This window comes from Populus alba, chromosome 7 (genome assembly GCF_005239225.2).
Source record: "Populus alba chromosome 7, ASM523922v2, whole genome shotgun sequence".
Lineage (NCBI taxonomy): Eukaryota > Viridiplantae > Streptophyta > Magnoliopsida > Malpighiales > Salicaceae > Populus > Populus alba.
In genome coordinates this window covers 6,292,133-6,310,977 of record NC_133290.1, presented here as the reverse complement: position 1 = coordinate 6,310,977, position 18,845 = coordinate 6,292,133, and the positions used below count along the sequence as shown (strand labels likewise).

The following is an 18,845-nucleotide window of genomic DNA, read 5'->3' as shown; positions in this document are numbered from 1 at the left end:
ATTTTACTTTCCATCCTCGTTGTAAATCATCATTGCTTTTTACCTCTCTGTCGGATTGAATAACCTTTGACACGCTAAGGTTTCACCTCAACATTTGCAATCATGGACTCTAGCTAAAGGATCACATAATAAATACAAAGGTGGTTTATTATAATTCAAAACTTTCATAAGTCAGGAATATATAGAACATCCTGGAGTGTGTTTTTACAGTAAGATAAAAATTATTTTTAATATTAACATATAAAAACGATTCAAAAATATAAAAAAAATTAAATTTTTGACTCATCTCTGTTTAGGCGGGAATCTCAAACATAGACTTAATCTTCTTTTTATAAAACCATTACAAATTGGCATTCAAAGAACAAATGATTCCTACTTTCATCCGCTTGCTTGCAAACAATACAAGTAAAATCAACGGATGTGCCTCTTCTGATTTGCCAATCTTTGAAAGACAATCTATTCGATGTAATCAGCCACACTGCTGAACTGTGCCTGGGGGTGTAGAGGGAGCTCCACAGGATTTTAAAACCATCGAACTCTTCTAAGATTTAGATTCAAAGCCTGACCTTGTGGTTTCTACCTTTTTGGATCTTAAGAAATTGTTTAGTATCATATCCGCAACATCTATGGCTATGATATTCTTTCTGCACCCTAAATTAGCGAATCCAACATCATATCTGGAACATCAACACAGCTGATTCATGCATTTGATGATGAACATTTCAACCCATCAAGATATGGGTGAACCCATTAGCCATTGGACCTTGGACTCAAAGGTTCATTATGCTGCAAATGTAGGCCCAATATGATTTCCATGCATGCAAGGATAACAAGAGAGTCCATTAGATGGTCTAAAAGTGACGTTTGTGTGTGTATTCATGGTTCTCTGTGTTGGTTAGTGAGAGGCTTTTGTGGTCACTGGACTAATAATTAAGCCCACCATTCCATCAGTCCTTTTCGTTTTTTAAAAAATCGTGATTTCAACTCTAGTCCTCTTTGTTTTTTTTTTTTCTTCCGTCATAGAATTTTTTTTTTATTTTTAAATGGCAGAAAATAAAAATTAAAGACAAAATAAAATAAAATCATATCATGTTTCTTTAGACTTATTAAATCAACGTAATCATATTAGATCAATTATCATACAATTTAATTTAAAATCATAAAATTATAAGTTAACGATTAAAATTCTTTTACCACTAAAAACATGTAAGAAACGCATAATAATAGTAGTAGTAGATGTCGGTGTCGGTCACACGAGAACCATATTGAGTCAAATAATAACTTGAATGGTCGGCTTTCTCCTCTTTAGCAAGGCCTGAGACCCGCAATCCTCGTATCCTTGTCCAGGGCTGATCATGTCAAGCCCGCCATAGAACCTGGGAATTTTGACAAGGAGAGGAGAATCAGTTCACTGGTCACACCATAACGTATAATAATAATAATAATAATAATAATAATAAAAACCATATATCATGTGACAGTGAGGTAAGAAAAGTATACAAGCAATCAATGCCCATCTGGGTCAACCCGATATTTTTATGGCAGCCTGGCCCTGGCATGTGAGGACTCATAGTTAGATCCTGCAGATCATGATATGGATTTTGTGCTTCAAATAGGGATTTAGATTCGTTCCAAAATGCTTGTATTTTGTGGGCTAGATGGTATCATCCAATTATACGAAGAAGATGAACACAGACAACAAAAGAGAGACGGATGTTGCTGTCTTACTGAGATAGCATTTGTTCGAATCAATTATATTGCAAAAGCGACGTTTGCAATATAAATAATGATTAAAAGGTTTGGAAGTTTTTAATTTATCCAAAAATTTTAATAGATTGTTGTATCATATAAAAAAAAAAAAACACACACACACGTATTATATTTAAAATTATCTTTAAAATAGCGTTGCCACGTGATACAATCTTATTCTTCTTTTAAACCCTATCTTTTCTTATATTTACTTTTAAATTTAATTATGGCTTTTAATTACTAATTTAGAATATGTTTAAGATTATAGTAATGATGGTGATTTAAAGTGTTTTTTTATTTAAAAATATATTAAAATAAAAAAATTATTTTTAACATTAAACAATCTGAAATATATAAAAATATTATTTTAAAAAACACACCTTCCCAAACAGTTAATAATAATAATAAAGAAAGAAGTATATGGTTTGCCCAAGTCTTTCTATTTAATTTCCTAACATGTATGACCAGAAGCTGCATGATTTCAGCATGGAAATTACCACCAACAGCAGTCGTCGTATCATGGTGAAAAATTGAATATGCAATAAAACAAGAACATCAAGTAGACACTTCCAGCTATTTTTACTGTCAACTCCACCTTCCCCCATTAATAACCTTCATCTACAAGACTTTGATAACCTAAAACAAATCTCAACACAACGTGCGCCACCACAAGGTACGTTCTTGAGATCCTGCACTGCACAAAAACAAATAATCGAACAAACCAATTGTCATCTTCTTCACGCATCTTCTGCAAAATCAGTGCTACTCCACCTCTGTTAGCATAACTTGCTCGATCAACAATAAAAACAACAATGTCAGCTCAGCTATCAAAGACAGACTCAGAGGTGAGCAGCCTAACTCCATCATCACCGGCAAGATCATCTCCTCCCCGCCGCCCTGTATACTATGTGCAGAGTCCGTCAAGAGACTCCCATGATGGAGAAAAAACCACCAACTCATTCCACTCTACGCCTGTACTTAGCCCCATGGGTTCACCCCCTCACTCTCATTCCAACTCTTCCTTGGGCCCTCATTCGCGCGAGTCCTCCTCCACGCGCTACTCAGCCTCCCTAAAGCCTCACAAACAACATAAAACCGATGGATCGGGTCGCAAAGGCCGAAAGCCCTGGAAGGAATTTGATGCCATTGAAGAAGAAGGACTTCTCGATGGTGATAATGGCTCACATGGCTTGTCTCGTCGCTGTTATTTTCTTGCCTTCATCGTTGGGTTCTGGATTCTTTTTTCTCTGTTTTCCTTGATTCTTTGGGGCGCAAGCCGGCCTCAAAAACCCACCATCACCATGAAGGTACAAACTGAATACCATTGTCCTTTGTTTTAATACCATTGTTAATTATTACATCATATTTGATCAAAGAAAGGAATGATAAATGGGGCCTTGATTTTTCTGCTTGTAGAACATAATTTTCGATCAATTTATAGTACAAGCTGGAATGGACTTCTCTGGAGTGGCAACAGAAATGGTGTCAATGAACTGCACAGTGAAGCTCACATTTCGCAACACCGCTACGTTTTTCGGTGTCCATGTTACCTCAACACCTCTGGACCTCTCCTTCTCTGAACTCACCGTGGCTACTGGCACTGTAGGCTCTCAGCCCTCCGAATCATCTCTCTCTCTCTCTCTCTCTCTCTCTCTCTCTATATATATATAATATATATATTATATATATATATATATATGCTGTAATTGTTTCCATTAATATTTGACTGCAAAACTGGGTTTTGCAGATATCTAAGTTCTATCAATCAAGAAAGAGTCAAAGAACAGTAACAGTTATGGTGACAGGAAGTAAAATTCCATTGTATGGAGGGGGAGCTAGCTTGAGCAGTTTGAATGGTGCACCAACTCAACCAGTGCCATTGATACTGAACTTCATGGTTAGATCAAGAGCTTCTGTGTTAGGCAAGCTGGTCAAATCAAAATTCTACAAGAGGATCGAGTGCTCTGTGGTCATGGATCCTAAGAAAATGAATGTGCCAATTTCTCTCAAGAATAAATGCACTTATCAATAAATAGACATAAAATAAGAGTGAGTTGTTCTACTTGAAAACTAAAGGGAGAAGGGAAATATGTACACTGTTCCATTTTTCATTTTCGTTGCAGCTCTCCATGTAACGTTTTCGTTTACATCACAGAAATATGGGCATGTACGCTTCAAATTTTTTAGTCTTTGGCTTCGTTACTGTTCTGCTACTATTTTTCTTGGACAATTTGAGCTTTTTTTCTTTTAAATAAGAAAGCAAATACTGACAACTGTCTAGGTACCAGTAGCTGATGATTCTGGACCCATTAGAACAAGGAATTAAAAGAATCCGCAGGATTCGTCGGTGGATTTTTATGATATTATTATTATTTATTTAATAGCCCAAAATAGTTAAGTATTTCTTGTTTTCTAAAATATTTTTATTTAAAAATATATTAAAATAATAATATTTTATTTTTTAACATTAACACATTAAAATATATATATATATAAAGTTGAAATAAGCAGGCTCTAACCATGATACTAGATTGATCCTTATATTCAATGTTCCCCCTCGTTTTCTTTTAATAAAGCATGGAATTTTATTTTTTTCTTAAGAGAAAAAATAAAAATTTCCTGAAATAACTGACCCAAAAAAAACTATGCAACCGCGCAAGAATCTGACAAGTTAATGAAACAAATCGAGGAAGTGGGCAACAAAATCGCTAGGTTGAGATGTTTGTCTTAAATCCAGACTGCATTTTTGTTTTGTTTTGTTAAGCAACTTGACACGACCTGACAAAAATGCATGTTTGAAAATAGTTTTGGCAGTACAAAAATAATCCACGGAAAATAAAACTAAAAATATTCTTGAGAAATATCAAGATTCTCGAAATACATGGACAAGAAGAACAAATTCCCATATGAAGAAAATTATTCCCGACTGCTCAAATAATAAAGCAAAACAATTAACTTATTTGTCATCAAAAATATAAATTCACATGATGTGGATACAATTTTATCCATGAGTTAAATTTTTTTAAAATATTTTATATAAATTAAATTAAATTATTTATTTTTTATATTTCTATATTTTTTTAAAAAAATTGGAAAATGAAATGGCAGTCTATTTTGAAAAAAAAAAAAAACTAAAAAATATATAAACCATATATTGTTGTGCTTCGGCCATAAATTGTTAGGCCCAAGCCTGGTTAAATTGCTTCGAACTTCTGTCACCCATATGATATCCAGGCCATTTTTTTAGTTTAGGCCTAAAAGAGAAGAAGAAATCCATTCTTCAAAAGAGAATCACTTTAATTTTAAAGAAAATTGTATTATTTTTTTTTAAAAAAAATTATTTCTTAAGTTTTTTATTATTATTTTTATGCCCTTATTTTTAAATACATTTCTAAAACGAAAAACATTGAAAAAACAAACTATTACCGGTAACTTCAAACACCATCAAAAATCCTTTTTTCATTTTAAACCCTAATTGAAATGAAATGTATACCCATTTCTTCCATGTTTTGCAAGATCCAAATAAGCAGCTACAATATTCCAGTTGTACTTCCCAAAAACTAAGTAGAAATGGCATAGCAATTACTGTATGTTCTTGCATCCTTCTTAGCGCTGTTCACATCAATGGCGATGGGTACATTCTCCCTCGTGTAAAATTTGGAATATTTTTGGGACCAAACTCGTGATAGACTAACGACAAGAAGAGAATTGTTGCATCAAATCTTAAACGTGAAATTTGCTTAAAAAGCTTGGATTATGGACAGCCTGCATTATAAACGTGCATGCCATTTAAGATTAATTTAACACTCTTTTCTTAATCATCACTCATTAACCACGTGATTAATAATTAAATGGTGATTTTAAGGATAGTATTATATATCCCATGATGATGTTGATTCTGACGGTGCCCTAAATAAATAATTATTTATATAAAGCAAATGCTCTCAAGTTTCAAATTTCAAGGGAGAGATATGATCTATCATTCAGCTAGACGATCCCCATCATATCGTCTTTCTTAATCATCTGTTAGGATGAGTCTAACGTGGTAGCGGTTAATACCAGGTGGCCATTCTTTTCTTTCTTCTGAAATGGTTAAGAACTTCAAATTCTTGAACTAAAATGGTGGTTGTTGTGACAAAAGTCTTCAACAGAAGCTGTCGGTTATGGACTGACTGTCGTGATTTAGATGGTGTTTGGTTTTTAAATATGATATATGTATTGAAATTAAATAAAATAAAATTATTTAGAATTTTCTAGAATTAATTATATTAAATAGATTTAGAGTTGTTTAAGAATTTATAGGTTTTGAATGATTTTTTAAAAGTTGGGTTGTCACATACCACAAATTGTTTAATTGTTCAATCTCCAATAATAATTTACATAAATTACCTATAAAAATTCTTTTAAATTTTTATTTAGCAAAGAAAAATTGTTATGTTTAGAGTGGTAACTCTAATATTATATTTATGTAACTTTTTTATCTAACAACCACTCATATTTAAAATAAAAAGCATAGCTGGGAAAATCTAAAAAAACTTATAAATATCAGTTAGTCATTCTTTTCTTTCTGAAAAGGTTAAATGGGTTAAAGAACTTAAAATTCTTGAACTCCAATGTTGGTTGTTGTGACAGAAGTCTTCAACAAACGCTGTCAAATGCAGGATGGCGGATGCTCCCCTGATCATGTGCAGTGATTTATGCCACCGCCTGTAAAAACAAATAAGAAATTGTTTAGAATTCTAAGAGTTTTACATATCTTGAATTGATTTTTTACAGATCAGTTGTTAAAGTTTTATAAACATCAGAATTATTAAAAAATTATATAATTATTAATTTTAAAATTTATATAATTAATTAAAATACGTATAAATTAACCGAACACCTACATATATCTTAATTGGTTAGATTTGGAAATTTATTTTTAAAAAAATTATCAGTTTAAATTTTATAAATTTCAGGGTTATTAAAAACTTATATAATTATTAACTTCAGGACTTATGGAATTATTCAAGATAACGTACACCCATGTTGATAAGAAAATTAATAATAAGAGAATGGACCTTCTTCTTCTCTCAATGGAGCAGTGTCTTTCCGTTGATCAGCAACAAAAGGATGTTCCAAAAACATCTCAGCAGTCCATCTTTGTGTCGGATCCTTGACAAAAAATCTTTGCCTTCTTGGGACAATTCTTCAGGTATGATTGGCATCTCATCTCCTTCTCCAATTCTGATCAGCAACACAAACATGGAGGTTCCTGGCTTACAATTGCACGCAGGCTTCCCAGTCACCATCTCACTAAAAAGCACATCCGAGAGCCCAAGTATCAACCCCTGACTTGTATTCAATGTTTTCGACTGATTCAGGTGCCATATAAAGAGGAGTCCTCCTAATTTCAACTCCTTCCTGTTTCTCCCCTGCTTTCTTTGCCAGCCCAAGATCTGCAATCTTCACTTCACCATTCTCGAACAACACCATGTTATCAAGCTTCATGTCACAGACCAACCACCAAACTTCTTAGTTTGTGTGACAAACTGCCTCCTTGAGCGTACTTCAACAGCAAATTGTATAGACGCTCGTTGTTTTCTTCAACAGTGACTGTCACCGAAGCATTGGATGATATGTGGAGAATAACCAAGTTCCTTGAGAACTTCCTTCTCGTTCTCGAGAGTAAAGAATCAATGAAGTAGACAATCAAGATTAATTGAAGAAATAATAAACGTGGTCCGATCATTATAAAATTGTTACACAGGACATGTTTATACAGAGAATTCATTACAGGGGAAAAATCAAAATAAGTTTCAACATGTGCTATGTTCTTAAAAATATGCTATATTTTTGTATTAAGTTTCAACATCTTCTCTTATGTTTAATTTTTTAAGTTTTTTACTTGTAGACTTGATTCTTATACATCATTTTAAGATTAATTTTGTATATATACCTGATATTTTATTGTATTTTCTTATTGTGTATTACAATATACAGGTATAATACTTGATTTAATAATGAAATCAAATCCATCATGTGCTGCACTGTTTTGTGCCACAAATTCTAGAAACAGATTAAAAAATGGATATATAACAGTGACAGATTGAAAAGATCAACTTTCATGGAAAAGAAATGTAATTGACCTGTATTTCAAATACAAAAATGATGCTCTGTACTAAGCCACCAATCATGACTGTTTCATAAGCTAAAAATCAGTCTGCTAAAAACAAATCTCTGCTCAATGTTCTACTCATGTACATAATTTTTTTTTTTTTTGGGGGTGGGGTATATACATAAAAAATCAATGGAATCTCAATGGCTGGATATAACTTAAGAAGGTAAAGAGAATATATCTCCCCAGTTGATTGAATCTTTGGTCTCTGTTCCAGCTCTGCCTCATCTAATCGTGATCCAGCACCCAGAATCACACCAATTGCAACTCCGATCACCAGTTAGCTGCCGGATTCTATCCGGAGGTGAAGCCAAACAAGAGGAATGTAATGAAGGAAATATTGATTCCAGTTTCCCATCAGACCAAACCTCTGATATTGGCGAGAATGATTGAATAGAAACCCACTCTGAGAAATCAAAATGGCATCTTGGTGACGTTGATAATAATTCCTCGCTTTCTTCTTTGAATGGAACAGTTTCTTTAACTTGGTCAGCAACGAAAGGATGTTCCAAGAGCATGTCAGCCGTCCATCTTTGTGAAGGATCTTTAACAAAACACTTTGACAAAAAATCTTTGCCTTCTTGGGACAGTTCTTCAGGAATGATTGGCAATTCATCTCCTTCTCCAATTCTGATCAGCAACACAAACATATTGGCTCCTGGCTTACTATTCCACGCAGGCTTCCCGGTCACCATCTCAACAATAGCACAGCCAAGAGCCCAAATATCAACCCCCGACTCGTATTCATTGTTGTTGACTGATTCAGGTGCCATATAAAGAGGAGTCCCTCTAATTTCAACTCTTCCCTGTTTCTCCCCTGCTTTCTTTGCCAGCCCAAAATCTGCAATCTTCACTTCACCATTCTCGAACAACAACATATTATCAAGCTTCATGTCACAGTGAACAAACCCTTTTGAGTGAATATGGCGCAGACCTTTCAGTATCGATCTTGTGTAGTCTTTGACATCACTTTCTTGCAGGCAACCACCAGATTTCTTGAGCTGGTAAGCCAAGCTGCCTCCTTTAGCATACTCCAACAGCAAATTGTATAAATGTTCGTTGTCTTCTTCTACAGTTTGACAGTCGCCGAAACATTGGATGATTTCTGGACAGAAGCCAATTTCATTAAAAATCTCCCTCTCGTTCTTGAGCAAGGTGGTGTCTGATTGGTTGCAGGACTTCACTGCCATCACTGCAGGATATGAAGAAGAAGACGACTTTTTGGTGGTTGCAAGGTGGACCGTGGATGAGCTGCCATAGCCAAGGCAGCCTCCTCTTACCCACTCCATGCTCGTTTAGCGTTTGGAGAAGAGAAAAAAATTGAAAACCATGTAGTGTGAGAAAAGGAAAAGGAGAAACGGTGGTTTATATAGGGAGTTTTCTAAAGTGGAAACGGATTGCTAGGTCATAATTTTTGGACCCAATATAATAATTTTCTTTTTGAACACGATCCAATATAATAATATTCACAAATTGGGTTCTCGAAAAAAGAAAAGCTACAGATAACAAAAGTTTGGACACAGGATGTGCTAGGCTCGCCACTATGTCTATGTCTCAATTACATGCCATATGTAAAACCTCAATTTTTAACTTATATAATTTATAGGTTGATTTCCTATTAATCTAACATGAAAAAATTCAACACCTATTTTTTAAAACTATATAAAAAATACTTGAATTAATAACTTTTCTTAAAAATATAAGTTCGCATATTCCAATTTATTTTTTTCATTATAAAAAAAAAAATTATAAAATTTTAATAGATATAATAAAAAAACAAATATTATTAATAAATTACAGTGATATTTACTGATAAAAAATAATATAAATCAATCGGTAATAATATAAAATCCAATCGGTAATTATATTGCTGATAAAATACAAATCACTAATAATATTTTTTTTTTAATTACTAGTTATTGTCTATGATTTCATATATACTTTCTTTTCAATAATATTTTACTCTACTCGCATATGCTAGTCAAACAATACGATATTAATTGTATTAGTGTAATTAATTTTTTCATAAGAACTAATAAAGAGACTAGATCCTTCTGTTAGATTTTTTTTTTGGGAGTTTTTAAATACGAGGAGAGAATATATATTTTGCAACAATTACCTATTTATTAAGAAAAGAAACCTCTACTGACACAGAACAAATTCAATTCGTTCAAAATTATTAACAGGTCATTTATGTTGTTCGTAACATGTGGAGGAAGTAAGAATATTGTTTCCTGGCGTTCAATCAAAGATAATATTGCATGTTACACTGGCAAAATATTAATTGTCCCATATGCTTGGGAAAGATTTTAAGTTTACAAACTGTTATGTCATGTGTTTGTCTGTTTTGAAATGGGGTTATGGTTGTTTTTTAAAGTGTTTTTTTTATTAAAATGTATTAAATAACATTATTTTTAAAAATTATTTTTGATATTAATATATCAAAACGATCCAAAACAAAAAAAAAATTGAATTTTTTGGTGCCTGTAATGAGTTAAAAAGCATTGTTTTTTATTTTAAATAAAAAAAAAAATCAGATTCTTCCAATGATTAAAACGCCAAAAAGAATTGTTTTCATAATAGGCTATATAATAATATTTTTCTTTAACTCAAAACCAATGGAATACATGTATGAAATCGGATTCAAATCTTATTAATTACTTGGGATTAGTAATGAAGAAGTAAATCCTCTTTAATTTCTGTAGTTCCAACTCGAATTAATGGCTTTTATACTAGAAGGTTGGTTATGTTCTTGTGCTAGAAAGATAAATAAAGTATACATGGCATCTTATTATTTTCAAAAATATATTTTAGATAATATTGTATTATTGTTTCAAGATATATATATATATATATATATATATATATATATATATATATGAAGTATAAAAGGATATATCTCATCTATCTCCCATGTTTTTATTTAATTTAAAAATTTAGTAGATGTTATTGTAGGATCTTAATTGCACAACATGGGATTGGGACGGACGGTATTATTTATATTTGTCAGTTGGGAATATGATGATGATAATATCTAGCTAGTCGTGGACCATGGCTGCCTTTCCTTGAAAGTAAAAGGGATAAAAAAATCAGAAAAATTCCCAAGAGAGAGAGGACTGCGGTATCATGTGAAGGCATAAATGTCAAGAAAAGAAAGAGAAGGTTGCAGCCACACCTCAATTCCAGCTGCGTGATAGAAATAGGAAGCTAATTCTGAATTATAAAAAAGGGCAAGTGGTCGTCAATCTGGAAGAATCAGTACAAAACATGTAGTGGAGAGAGATACCACGTTTGAATTGTATGGTCGATCTGCTGCCGCACCGCAACCAGCCCTAGCTACGCATCACATGTTGTCACGCTTTACGCAATTATAAGAATTAGACAACGCTGCCTGCCACCGCGTTTCCATGACTTGGGGACCCAATCCATATTTATTTTAATTTTAATCTATTTACACACGCCAATAAAATCTTGTTTCGGAGAAGCAGTGGACGACGTTTTGGGTATCTAGATCCCGAGTACCTAAACTTGACTCACGTGCTTCAAATATATATCACCTGCTTCACACACACACACACACACAAAAACATTTCTAGATTCATTAGTTGATGAATGACGGTGGCAGCCAAGGGAGTATATTGAATATATTGTATCGTGGTTATTTTTTAAAATATTTTTTATTTAAAAATATATTAAAATAATATATATTTTTTTATATTTTTAAATTTATTTTTAATATTAGTATATTAAAATGATTTAAAAATAAAAAAAAAATATTAATTTAAAGTTAAAAAAAGTTTATTTTTTAAAATATTTTTAAAAATACTTTTTAAAAAACTAAACATAATAAAAAATGATAGTCTAGAATCACTTCAAGTTTCGAAATAAACCTACGTAATGAATACGTGTGCAACACAATTTGTCAATATATCTATGCGATGAGATGAAGTGATGGGGAATATTGGTGGAATTGGCTTTCACAATTGTTGGGAATTCCTTTATGTTGGAGTGTTAGGTTTGATGAGTGAGGTGAGCTTAACTTATTAGGTGTGTGGTTGCTCGACCTAATGGCAGTCCTTTGCACAACCATACGATTTATTTGTCACCGTCTATTCTCAAGGGATGTCTTTGCTTTGCTTTGCTTTATACGACACAGTTTCCCTCACAAATCTTCCAACGTTTCGTTTTATACTTCTTTGTGAACAGATTCAAGATCTTTTTTCATGACTCGATACTTCTTGTGCTGACTCACAACCATAAATATCTTGGCTTGTTGTCTTGAATATAATTGTCGATTCTAATAAAAAAAATTGAAATGAATTTATTTGTTTGAATTATACGAATAACTGCAGCACTCTCTGATCACTTCCATTTCATTTGCAAATCAATTTTTTTAATTATTCTTTTTTAGAGTTTGTTTTAAATTGTGTGCTCAAGTTAAATAACAATAAAAAAAAAACTTATGTAGCTAGTTCATGTAAAAATTTAAAATTTTATATTTTAGAATAAAATTTATTTGCGAGTGCTTCCATGCTCTATATTTTAATGGCTAGAGAGAGAAAAAAGAGAGATAAAACAAATTATTAATTATTTCAAAATTTTTTATGGGAGTAAATATGACACCCTAGAATCTTCTATTTTCTTATAATAAATTTTCTTTATCATACTACACGGAACTTGTTTAAGAGCTTTATAACTAGTATTAAAGTCAGGCTATCCATTGTTGAGGGAACTAGAGTTTCTCAAATAATCAAGGTGGTAGCAACCATGCAAGCGAATATTGGAGGGATTGGTTCAATAACTACAATTCATGTAAACCAAGGTCGATCAAATTGAAAAAGGCAAGAGGAGAAGACCAGTAGAATCATCTCCTAATAACCATATGATCTGGATCAATAAGCATCATAGACAGGAAGTTGATCCACCAGAAGATGACCAGATGTAATTAAAAATAATCAAACTGGATTTTCAAAACTCAATAGATGTTCTAGTTGGATGGGTATACAAAGCAAATAAGTCTTTTTTAACTACCATAAAATCAATCTCCAACATTAATTGTTCATGGTTAGTTTCCATACGAAGAGGCAGGATATTACATGGTTTCGGTAAATGAAGGAGACCGAGGTCATAAATTGATGGTTATATGTAGGAGTTGAAAACCTAATGTGTTGGGGTCCTAGAGAAAATATTTTCTTATAGTCCAAGTAATTGAAGATCTAAGATTGAATATACCAATCTAGAAAATAGCCTTAACCTTAATGATAGAAAAGTGAGATAAGAGTTTATATTTCAAATTCAATGAGAAGTGGAATTTGGGCCACAAGAGTGGATGCCTAAAATGATTTTTAATCAAAGAATTAGAGGATTATAAAGGAGGAGACTCAATTATAATGGGAAAATTAATTGAATTAGAAGAATTATGGCATCTAATGAAGAAGATATAGTTTTTTTTATATGCTATGATCGGTAGTCCTAATCCTAATCCTAAGACTATATAATTAAAGTTATGATCAATGATTAGTTGATTATAGCTTTGGTTGATAGCAACAAAACCCATAATTTCATTCATTAAAGAATATCTAGAAAGGTAGGGTTGTATTCTAAAAAACACAAGCTTATTGAGATTAAGATAGTAGATGAGACTAAAATCCAGAGTGAAGAAAATTGCTTTAGTTTTAGTTTCAGCATCTAAGGAATTAATTTTTATACACTTACTTTGGTGATACATTTGGCAGGTTGTAACATGGTTTTAGGAGTCTATAGTTAAATGCCTTAGGGATTTTTTATGGGACTTTTCTGAACTAATCATGGAATTCCAATATAATAAGCTTAAGGTTTAACTTAAAGGTTTTGGAATGCAAGAGTTGATAATCAACTGCGGGCTAGAGTTTTTAAAAGAGGTTAGGAGAAGTGCAAGATGGTAGTATTGTAAATATAAGCCTTAGATGTCAAGACTCAATCTAGTAAGGAATTACCGGTATCAATTCAGGTGTTAATAAGGTAGTTTGGGGAGGTATTTGCAAGACCTAAAGACTATATCTAAAAAGAAATCATAATTATTCTATAGTTCCAAAAGAAGGCTCATCTCTTGTTATTTTAAGACTTTATCACTTCCTCTACTACTAAAAGTATAAAATTAAAAGAATTATTAGAATTGAAAATCATTTGGCCTAATCAAAGCCTGTTTTGTTCCCTAGTTGTACTAGTACAGAAATAAGATTGTTTATAGAGAATATTTATAAATTACCAGACACTACATAAGAAAATTGTCAAGGATAAGTTTCTCATAACCATAGTGGAGGAATTGTTAGATGAACTACAAGGGTCGTAGTTCTTCTCTAAACTAGACTTAAGGTTTGATTAACATTAGATTTGGATGCGGTCTAAGGGTATTTCCAAGTTTGTCTTCAAACTTATTAGGGGCATTATGAGTTTTTAGTAGTGTTTTTTGGACTGACTAATGCTCCTTCCACTTTTCAGATGACAAAGGTATTTAAACCCTTCCTAAAAAGAAATACGTTAATGTTTCTCATTGATATTTTAGTTCATAGTAAAAATAAGGAAGAGCATATAAAACATTTAAAGGTTGTTCTAAGAACATTAGCCCAACAAAATCTTTATTTTAAAATTTTCAAGTGTCGGTTCACTAGTCTGGAGGTTGAATATTGAGGCCAAATAGTAATAAAAAAGGGGTTAGGGCTAATCAAAATAAGGTAGAGGTCATGATTAAGTAGCCCAAACCCAAAACTATTAAGGCATTAAAAAGATGTTTTTATCTTTATCTTTGTTTCTATCTTTTATTTTTGTATGTCAGAATATGTCTATGTGTCTCCTTTATTTATATTGTCTGGGCTCCTCTCTTTTTTTGTTGGTCTTGCAAGTTTTTCTTCTTTTTTTTATTATCTTTGTCTTTGTCTTATATTATTTGTCTATTAGAATGTGTCTATGTGTCTCCTCTGTATATATTGTATGGGCTTTTCTTCTTTTTTGTTAGTCTTGTAAGAGTGTTTATATATATATCTTTGTCTCTGTATTTTATTCTTTTTATGTCAAAATATGCCTAAGTGTCTCCTTTATTTCTATTGTCTAGGTTCCTCTCCTTTTTTTGGTTGATCTTGTAAGAGTTTTTCCTCATTTTTTTTATTGTCTTTGTCTTTTATTCTTTTATTGTTAGAATATGTTTGGGTGTCTTCTCTATTTATATTGGTTGGGCTCCTCTCCTTTTTTGTTGGTCTTGCAAGTTTTTTTTATTGTCTGTCTTTTATTCTTTGCCTGTCAAAATGTGTTTCGGTGTCATTTATATTTATGTTATATAGGCTTCTCTTTTTTTTTTGTTGGTCTTGCAAGAGTTTTTTCTTTTTTTTCTTTTTTTTTTTTATCTTTGTCTCTATATTTTATTATTTTTAAGTCAGAATATGACTAGATGTCTCCTTTATTTCTATTGCTTGGGCTCTCTCTTTTTTTCTTTTTGTCTTGCAAGAGTTTTTCTTCGTTTTTATCTTTTATTCTTTTACTATCAGAATATATTTGGGTGTCTCTTCTATTTATATTGGTTGGTTGGGCTCCTCTCCTCTCCTTTTTTGTTGGTCTTTTAAGAGTTTTTTTTGTTTTGTTTTTATCTTTGTCTTCATCTTTTATTATTTATCTGTCAGAATATGTCTGGGTGTCTCCTCTATTTATATTGTATGGGCTACTCTACAAAATACAAAAAAGTAAAATGAAAAAAATAATGTTTGGTAATTTATATTGTTTTTTTTTTTAATTATGGATTTTTAATTAATTAAATTTTATCTTCTTAATATGTAGCATCTCTTTCAATTTTTTCTAATTTTTTTATTCTACTATTTATTTTTCCTTTTCTCTTATGCACAATTTTTTCATTATGTTTTTAGTCCCTACTCATTTAGTCCCTTTTCTTTCTAGCCTCTATTTATTTTCTCCCTAAATTCTTGTTATTCTCTTTTATTTATCCATCTTCTCACACAAAACAAAACAAAACAAAACAAAACAAACAAAAATAACAAAAATTGATTGAACTTCATTACAAACAAATGTTTTTTGAAGAATTTTTGTTTTTGAAATACATTGAAAAATGAGGTATGACAACATCAATTTTGTTTTTTTTTTTCTAAAAAAAAAAACAAAGCAATATTTATGTTTCATAAAAGTCTTATTAAATTATTAATACATGGTCTCATCAGTTTGGATTGTTATAAATGTGCATGGTACGAGAAACATTAAAGGATTTTTGCAGCCTTCTTTCATGAAAATCGAGTTAACATTCGGCAATTTGAAAGAGAATCTGAATCGCCGCCAAATTGTCAAATTTGAGCACGTGGAAAGTGAGGAGAAAAGATGGGAATTTGGTTGTCGGTTTCGTGGACTAGTCCACGGTAGCTCAGATACGTAGAACCGTTAGCTGAGCCGACGGGGTAACACCGTTTTGCAAGTCAAATTCATGAACGAAGGGGTCCAAGCCCACCAAACATCGCAAATTCTAAGGCCACCACATAAGGACTGTGTGCCATATCAATCAATTTCCAACTATATTCTCTCTTTTTTTGTGTTTTCTAATATTCTTTCGTGCATCTTTTTCAAGTGGTGTGTTGTGTGACGGTGACCCACTAGCCAGCCGTCTCCGATTTGACTCGCCAACATTGCCCCTCCTGTGCTTTTGCCCTCCCTTGCGCCTTACCAAAGGTTATTTCTGTGTGTTTTTGCTTTTTAGTCTTCGATTCGATGCATCTTCAAGAGGGCCCAGGCGGTGATTATTTAATGGCGTGGAGGCGACTCTTGCTCGCCGTCATGGATTCACGGGGTCTTCCTTTAGAGATGTTTGTTTTCACTTTGAGCATTGACTGTTATAAACGCAGCCACTCGTGGGTTTAACTTAAATGGAAAAGTAAGAAAAAGTCTACTGAAAAACAGAAGAAGAAGAAGAAGAGCGTGAAGGAAGACCTTTCGCAGGAGGAGAGGATCAAGTCAGAGTCCATAATATTCAAATAGTAAGAAAGAGTCAGCGTTCACATTTATCACCATTAATAACAAGTAAAAGATGTTCACATTGGTGAAGCTCAAAGGTCTTTCCTTTCATGGAATTTCCAGGAAGCGAGGCTTTGTTATACAGCCCTTCTGGATAATTTAGGTTCATGCTTCATGGTCATTTATTTATTTTATTTTTTACTATTCTTCTCCTTGGTTGTTTCTTGACATTTATTTTAAGGGATTATCTTAATATAGTTGTGCCTATACGAAGGGTTGATTTTCTGTCCTCTGACTTGGTGGCCTCAGGTTCTGGGTGTGAAACCCAATCTTACAGCATTGACTTGTAGCTTCCACACCAATGTTTTTGCTTTTCAACGATCAACAGAGAAAAAACACTAAACAATTTATTGGAGACAAGATCCTTGTTTTTTAATAGTTACGTGTCTTTGGTAGGTTTTTTCTTATCATGGTTTTAAAATATTTTTTTAGTTATGATTTTAAAAAATATATGTTTAGTTAAAACTGTTTTAAAATAAATTTTTATTTGTAAAATAAATAAAATATAAATTTTCTTTAAAGAAAAAATAATAAACAGAAGGAATTGGATAAAAAAAGTTACCTATAGTTTTTTTTAGAGTACCGTACCATAAAAGAAAACGATAAAGGTGAGCATAAATTGTGGGCTTCCTTTGTCCAAAGTTATGAGAAGCAGAGAGATCCAAACAAGGCCTAATTTCCAGGCTAACTGGCAACTAGAGCTTCAATCAAGTTTATCTGTAACTGGGCTCCTTAGCCCCCACATATATCCACTCCCTCCGCCATACAAGGAATGGCTAGAATTTAAATACTTTTAAGCTGTTAAAAATAGTTTGTTTTTATATTTTAAAAGTATTTTTAAAAAAAAATATTAAATTTTTTTAATTTTTTTACTTCAAATTAATTTTTTTTTATTTTTTTAAATCATTTTGATGCACTAATTTTAAAAAATAAAAAAGCATATTTTGATACAATTCTAAATACAAATCATTTTGAAAAGCAACCGTATTTATACTCCTAAAAATTTAATAGTGTTTTTGAAAAAAAAAAAATAATGTTTTTATTTTAAAATTAATGTGTTAATGTTAAAAATAAACTTTAAAAAATAAAAAATATATATTATTTTTATATATTTTCAAAAAAAAAAACACTTGTTAATTAAATATTCTATTATAATCATAATACAACTAGTCCCAGAAGGTTATAAAATTCATTGATTCAACATTTAATAAAATTCATTAAAAACAATTGAATGCATCTTTCTGTGTATCATTGAAATATATAAAGAGGAATTTAATTTTGGTTGACGTAAATACCAAGTCAAATATATCTTTACCATCAAGTAAAAAAAATAATATATCATAACTTATATGTTGTAAAATTTAATTATATGTACTTCTTAATTGCTTTATGGTTTTTTTTTTTAGAATAACTTTTTTATTTAATTTAAATGTACTTATATGCGTATGTCAGCTTATATAATTCAATTAAATAATAAATTATTATTAAAATTCATATAATTAATATAATATATATATTATAGTAATAAATTATTTCCTTAATTGGATGTGGTTCTTCTTAGAAAATTTGTATTTTCAATTATCACTTCCTCTAAATTAAATACTCAAAAAAGGGATGCCTGTTTTTGTAATATTATTGATAACACTCCGCCCATCATATTTTCAATCAAAAGCTTCGACAACACTTTTTGGGACAGTTATTAACATTTTACCAATTACTTTTATCTCTGCACATCTTTTAGTTGTTGTTTTAAATATTTTTAATGTTAAAATATATTAAAATAATATTTTTTATTTTTTAAAAATCACCATATCAAGTTATCAACTGTTCAAAATATATAAAAAAATAATTTTAATAAAAATAAATACAAAATTTATTTTTTAAAAAAATTCACATT

At 31.4% G+C, this 18,845-nt stretch overlaps 2 protein-coding genes and 1 pseudogene across 2 annotated transcripts; 1 reads left to right on the top strand and 2 right to left on the bottom strand.

Moving 5' to 3' along the window:
- Positions 1–2,321: 2,321 nt before the first annotated feature.
- On the top strand, positions 2,322–4,048 carry LOC118047864 (uncharacterized). Its single transcript, XM_035057274.2, has 3 exons — positions 2,322–3,056; positions 3,166–3,351; positions 3,497–4,048. The coding sequence occupies exons 1-3, from the start codon at positions 2,562–2,564 to the stop codon at positions 3,779–3,781; spliced, it is 966 nt and encodes a 321-aa protein (XP_034913165.1). The 5' UTR covers positions 2,322–2,561; the 3' UTR covers positions 3,782–4,048.
- A 2,741-nt stretch (positions 4,049–6,789) lies between these two features.
- LOC118047835 (mitogen-activated protein kinase kinase kinase 20-like) lies at positions 6,790–7,503 on the bottom strand (annotated as a pseudogene).
- A 334-nt stretch (positions 7,504–7,837) lies between these two features.
- On the bottom strand, positions 7,838–9,256 carry LOC118047863 (mitogen-activated protein kinase kinase kinase 20). The gene has a single exon (XM_035057273.2). The coding sequence runs from the start codon at positions 9,193–9,195 to the stop codon at positions 8,131–8,133; it is 1,065 nt and encodes a 354-aa protein (XP_034913164.1). The 5' UTR covers positions 9,196–9,256; the 3' UTR covers positions 7,838–8,130.
- Positions 9,257–18,845: the final 9,589 nt, after the last annotated feature.

Coding starts and splice junctions, on each gene's coding strand:
- LOC118047863 (XM_035057273.2), bottom strand. CDS start 9,195: ATGGAGTGGGTAAGAGGAGGCTGCCTTGGCTATGGCAGCTCATCCACG.
- LOC118047864 (XM_035057274.2), top strand. CDS start 2,562: ATGTCAGCTCAGCTATCAAAGACAGACTCAGAGGTGAGCAGCCTAACT. Junction 3,057..3,165: donor AACCCACCATCACCATGAAG/GTACAAACTGAA, acceptor TTCTGCTTGTAG/AACATAATTTTCGATCAATT. Junction 3,352..3,496: donor TCACCGTGGCTACTGGCACT/GTAGGCTCTCAG, acceptor TGGGTTTTGCAG/ATATCTAAGTTCTATCAATC.